Source organism: Larus michahellis, chromosome 28, assembly GCF_964199755.1.
Source record: "Larus michahellis chromosome 28, bLarMic1.1, whole genome shotgun sequence".
Lineage (NCBI taxonomy): Eukaryota > Metazoa > Chordata > Aves > Charadriiformes > Laridae > Larus > Larus michahellis.
The window spans coordinates 408,975-415,411 of NC_133923.1; the positions used below are offsets into that span (position 1 = coordinate 408,975).

General features: G+C 47.4%; 1 protein-coding gene across 1 annotated transcript; it reads right to left on the reverse strand.

The window, feature by feature from the left end:
- Nucleotides 1-3,835: 3,835 nt before the first annotated feature.
- LOC141735035 (olfactory receptor 6E1-like) lies at nt 3,836-4,698 on the reverse strand. Its single transcript, XM_074567460.1, is given in 2 exon segments — nt 3,836-4,282; nt 4,285-4,698. Coding segments are annotated over 2 exon segments (861 nt in total).
- Between the last annotated feature and the right edge of the window lie 1,739 nt (nt 4,699-6,437).

The following is a 6,437-nucleotide window of genomic DNA, read 5'->3' on the forward strand; positions in this document are numbered from 1 at the left end:
TGAGTAAATGGCTGTGTTTTCCTAGTTGTTGGCCAGGGTTGAACCACGAAAACCTGGGAGATCCTGTTTTATTGAAGAGCTGTTATCTGAAGGCCGCATCTGACACAGTGTTGTGCAAGAGTCAGACACAATAGGATATAGGCTCAAGGCAGGCAGTATAAACACAGAAATATTTCAATGAGTAAGACTGGACGGATAGATGAGGACAGGGCCGTGGATGTTGTCTACCGTGACTTCAGCAAGGCGTTTGACAGGGTCTCCCCCAGCATCCTCATAGGGAAGCTTAGGAAGAGTGGGTTAGATGAATGGACAGTGGGGTGTATAGAAAACTGCTTGAAAGACAGAGCTCAGAGGGTCGTGATTAGGGGCACAGGGTCTAGTTGGAGGTCAGTGATGAGTGGTGTTCCCCAGGGGTCAGTGCTGGGTCCAGTCCTCTCCAATATATTCATCAATGACCTGGATGAGGGGATAGAGTGCACCCTCAGCAAGTTTGCCAATGACACAAAGGTGGGAGGAGTGGCTGACACACCGGAAGGTTGTGCCACCAATCAGAGAGACCTGGACAGGCTGGAGATCTGGGCAGAGAGGAAACTTATGAAATTCTACCAGGGCAAGTGTAGGGTGCTGCACCTGGGGAGGAATAACCCCATTTACCAGGACAGGTTGGGGGCTGACCTGCTGGAGAGCAGCTCAGTGGAAAGAGAGCTGGGAGGTCCCAAAATAACTTATTTTGGTTTCCTATCCCTGGCTGAAATTTCCCTCCCCTGTTTCCCCACCGGCTAGGTACTCCAGGGTTTGCAGTCTATCCAATTCACCTAAAACTACTTCTGTTCGTCCCGCCTCTGTTTACTTCTCCCCATCACCCCTCCTAAACCCCTTACTTCAGCTGTTTGTTTCTTCCCTTTTTATTGCCCACGGTAGCTGGTCTCAGTTAAAGGTTCATCCTCCCGTTAAACTACCGATCGGGCATAGACTGGTTTCTCCTTTGTCTAAAGGATAAGAATTCTTGCATGTGTCTTGATCAGCCTTTTGGTTATTAATCATTCTCTAGCTACATTTTTGCAGACTGGCCAAGTTGCTCCTCTGCAAAAACAATACATAGATTTTTCTTACAAAATCTAAGGAAAGTCTCCTGGGCCCTGTTCAGTTCAACACCTGTATCCATGACCCAAAGGAGGTAACTCCCACTATGTTTAACAAGAACAAAGGCTGCATTCTGCACCTGGGATGAAATAATGCTGGACCCAATATAGACTGGGAGAGGAGTGGCTAGAAAGCAGCCCTGCAGAAAGGGATCTGGGGGCGCTGGTCGACGGCAGGCTCGATGGGAGTCAGCAGTGTGCCCCGGCAGCCACGAGGGCAAACTGCATCCTGGGGTGCGTCACACACAGCATAAGCAGCTGGTGGTTATCCCACTGTATTCAGCGCTGATGCGACCTCAACCTTGAGCACTGTGTGCAGTTCTGGGCCCCACAGTGTAAGAAGGATGCGAAGGTACCCAAATGTGTCCAGAGGAGGGCCACAAAGCTGGTGAAAGGTCTGGAAGGCATGTCCTGTGAGGAGCAGCTGAGCACTCTGGGTTTGTTCAGTTTAGAGAAAAGAAGGCTGAGGGGTGACCTCATTGCTCTCTGCAGTGTCCTGAGGAGGGGAAGTAGAGAGGGAGGTGCTGAGCTCTTCTTCCTCATACCCAGTGATAGGACGCATGGGATGCTTTGCCAGGAGAGGTTTAGACTGGACAGAAGGAAGCAATTCTTTCCCAAAAGGGTGGTCAAACACTGGAACAGGCTTCCTAGAGAGGTGGTTGACGCCTTCTGTTTAAATGTTTAAGAGGCCCATCGGTGTTTAAGAGGCATTTGGAGGATGCCCTTAATAAAATAATTTTTCTTTTGGTCAGCCCTGAAGTGCTCAGGTATTTGGACTAAATGATCATTGTAGGTCCCTTCCAACTGAACTATTCTATTCTATTCTATTCTATTCTATTCTATTCTATTCTATTCTATTCTATTCTATTCTATATATACACCTGGGCTCGGACACTCAGCCCCTGGATAGCAGCCTACCCAGTTACAGCCTGTTGCGTGAAAAAGGGCAAAGCGGTTTTGGCAGAAGATAAACCCCCTTGCGTTCTAACACTCCTCACCGAGGTGGGAGGCTAGGTGCGGCAAGGTTTAAATTCTGAGTGATGCCCAATTCAGCACTATCAGTCCAATCGTGTTTAATATATATTAAACTATTACGATTTGGATGCACTAATAGTGGACTGCACCTTCAGTCTAGTTGTGCTCATGAACTAGCACGGCCACTCTCGAGTCTTTGGTCACGTTCAGTGAGAAACCAAAACGACTAGCTACTTAAAAAAAGTGCAGTTTATTTAAACAACATATATATAGGTTCTTAGGATTACCGGTGATAAATACACTGTCTGCAAAGCACGTGCAAATGAAAGTATTGTTACATATACAAAACACGCGACAAAGTTATAAACGATACAGCCTAGCTCTAAATGTAGAAAAGAGAGTCTCTAGAGAAATTTCTATGTTTCCCGAGGAAGCACTCGGTATAATCTAAGTCTTACCCAAAGGCGTCCCTATGTGGGGGAAGAAAGGCTCAGCCCGTCGACTGATCCCAGAAGTCAGTGATGTAATTCTTCGCGATGGTGTCTTCCCTGGGTATCCCCCCTCTCTTGGGCTATTTTTATACTATTTGTTATCTTCAAGGTGGAGTTTGAGTGACTTTAGTCATACATACTTTTATCATGATTGGTGTAAATTTCTCTTGCTTCACAATTAAAGGTATAGTTTACAAGAAATTCAGGGCGCAGACTCAAGGAGGACTGGTCGCACCTTGGAGGCGGGTAGCCTTCGGGATGGAGGTGTGTTTTGGTATTATAATGACATTATAATGAGCAAAGTTCGCACAAAGGACAGCATTTCATCAAAATTTGACAAAATGTTGGCTCCGAGTATCGAGCGGGCAGCTAATTGGCAGCTTATCTGTTTCATGCTATCATCCCATTCCGGTATCCGCTATACATCATAAGGTAAAGCCACGGAATAATTGCATCCCGTCCTGTACCTCATGTAGCTTATCAGGGAACCACAGATGTTGTGTCCTTCATGCCAGCTGCGGCTATTTTCTACCTCAGAAGCCTCTTGATTTTATACTTTTCCTTAATGTGTGAACAATGCTGTACTTTTGTATTTTTAGCCAATTTAGTATTTATTGCACACAGTCACCTGGACATATGAGTGCCTGAGGCCACAGCTCCATTCCAGATGCTGGTACAGACCACCCCAGTCACACTCACACACACGCACACGAACTCTTAAGACCAGGCACTCCAGTCTCTTAGGTTCTGGCACTGATGGCATACGGGCTGTCTGACCTCCTGGTCCTGCTCCAGCTGCTGCACTCACACCACCGTGCTCACACATTCACACAGAAGATTCACTCACATGGAAAAGAGATAGAAATTAAGTTTAATGAGGAGACAGGACAGACTGCACTGGTCGTGTCCTCCCCTAAACTTCCCATAATAAGTGGGACAAGGTGTTCATTCCTTGGGAGCCTGTAATTTGGATTCCCATCTGCCACTGTGCCTTTGTACTCTTCTTGATTTCTGGAGATGGGTTCCAGGTGGTTCTCCCGTGATGGGTCTGGGAGCAGCTGGGGCAGGGTATTAACTGAGTTCCTCCTCCTGCCATTGTTAGTGCCTTCTTTGTGCGTGCAGGTGAGCTAACCTAACACAATCCAACCAGAACATACATCTCATGAGGCATCTGTATTTGGAGATGACATACATATGCAATGGTATGATGTAACATCTGATAGCAGATCATGGGAATTGCTGTCCAGAAATGCATTGTGATAAGTCGAAAAGCTTTATTGTTGCATGGGCAATGGCTTCATTCAGGGCCAGTATCACGGTCTTGTTTCTAAGATTGTAGATGAAAGGATTTAAGAATGGGTAGAGGACAGTGTTTATCAAAGCTACCATTCTGTTTGCCTCCAAGGAAACGTGTTCTGAAGGATGCACATAGAGAGCAATGCAGCTCCCATAGGCAATGGCCAAGGTGGTGAGATGGGAAGAACATGTAGTGAAATCTTTTTTCCTCCCAGAGGCTGCTGGAAGGTGTAGAATACAGAAAAGGACGTCTGTGTAAAATGCCAGAGTTAAACAGAAGGAACCCAGCATGACAAATGATAATAAAATAGAGTCCATTTTCCAAAGCAGGCTGGTGTCAGAGCAGGACAATTTGAACAAGGGGGAGCTGTCGCAAAAAAGAAAAGGTGGATCTTGTTCGAGCCCCAGAAAGTCAGCTTGTAGAGGAGGACCAGGCGGTAACTCAAGAGTGTGGTGCCCATGACCCAAGCAGCAACAACCAGGTGGATGCAGAGCTGAGGCTTCATGATGGCAGTATAACGCAAAGGCAGGCAGATGGCAACGTAGCGGTCAAAGGACAGGACAACAAGTAGAACAAACTCTGTACTGCCCAGGGCAAAACAGAAATAGGATTGGGCAAAGCAGCTGCGCAGTGAGATTGTTCTCCTACCAGAACCCAGGATCACAAGCAATTTGGTGCTTGTGGAGGATGTAAACCAGATTTCCAGGAAGGACATATTGCTGATGAAAAAGTACATGGGGGTTTGCAGGTGGTGATCCACACATACAAGGAAAATGATGGTTGCGTTCCCCATCACTGTTGTCAGGTATATGAGCAGAAGGACCAGTGAGAGAAATAGCTGTAGTCTTTGATCAAGCCCTGAAAAACCCTCTAGGATGAACTCAGTAACTGCCGTTGCATTTTCTGGTCCCGTGCTAAATTTCAGTTCACCCAGCCGAGATGGGAACATAGCAAAAAACCCAAGTGTGGTAATTTCACGGTCTGGATGAAAAGTTCTGTCCTTTTCTGCTTTTTCTCCTTTCCTGCAGTCTATCGACACACAGAGAGTATCGCTCACACCCTGGTTTTTGTGTTTCACATTTCAGTTAGAGGCCTCAGAGAATTTGTTGTCTTCTTTCTACCTTTTTCAAACCCCACAAAGGATTCTTTCTCCAGAACAGAAGAGATTAAAGAGGCTGTTAGCTATTTCACCGCATTCCTGGGAAATTCCAACTTCACTCAGACCTATTGCAAAGGTTAAACTCATCTATGCCCAGGAAGTCAGAGAAGAAGTTCTAGGACTTGTAAGCAGCCGCAGAGGCACCTTAATCTCCAACATGGGACTGCCAAATGTGTGAGGGGCAATGACCAAAGTGAACCAAGTATCCAAGAAGGACAAGGTGCTGAGGATGGGATACATGGGGGCATGTTATTAGTGGTGGAGCCAAACGATGGCAATGATGACTGCATTCCTCACAACAGTGAGCAGATCAACCACCAGCAGCAGTTTGAAAAGGAGGATTATCAACGCTTGAATGACATAAAAGGACTTTAGGAAAGATATAATACAGTTGTGAGGCTCCATTCCAGTCCTCTTCAATATATTCATCAATGACATGGATGAGGGGATAGAGTACACCCTCAGCAAGTTCGCTGATGACACACAGCTGGGGGGGGGTGGCTGACACACCAGAAGGCTCTGTCGCCATCCAGAGAGACCTGGACAGGCTGGAGATCTGGGCAAAGAGGAACCTTATGAAATTCAACTAGGGCAAGTGTAGGGTGCTGCACCTGAGAAGGAATAACCCCATTTACCAGGACAGGTTGGGGGCTGTCCTGCTGGAGAGCAGCTCTGTGGAAAGAGACCTGGGAGTCCTGGGGGACAACAGGATGCCCATGAGCCAGCAATGTGCCCTTGTGGTCAAAAAGGCCAATGGCATCCTGGGATGTATCAAGAGGAGTGTGGCCAGCAGGTGGAGGGAGGTCATCCTCCCACTCTACTCTGCCCTGGTGAGGCCGCACCTGGAGTACTGTGTCCAGTTCTGGGCTCCCTGGTTCAAGAAGGAGAGGGAACTGCTGGAGGGGGTGCAGCAGGGAGCTACCAAGATGATCAGAGGACTGGAACACCTCTCTTATGAAGAAAAGCTGAGGGATTTGGGTCTCTTCAGTCTGAGAGGGGATCTTATCAACACTTATAAATACTGAAAGGGTGCGTGTCAGGAGGATGGGGCCAGGCTCTTTTCAGTGGTGCCCAGCGACGGAACAAGAAGTAATGGGCATAAACTTGAGCACAGGAAGTTCCACCTAAACATGAGGAGGAACTTTTTGACTTTGAGGGTGGCAGAGCCCTGGAACAGGCTGCCCAGAGAGGTGGTGGAGTCTCCATCTCTGGAGACATTCCAAACCCGCCTGGATGTGTTCCTGTGCAACCTGCTTTAGGTGAACCTGCTCTGGCAGAGGGTTGGACTAGATGATCTACAGAGGTCCCTTCCAACCCTATGATTCTATGATTCTATGTTTCGGTACCTGGTCAGAGAGGGTGTGACAAGAGTA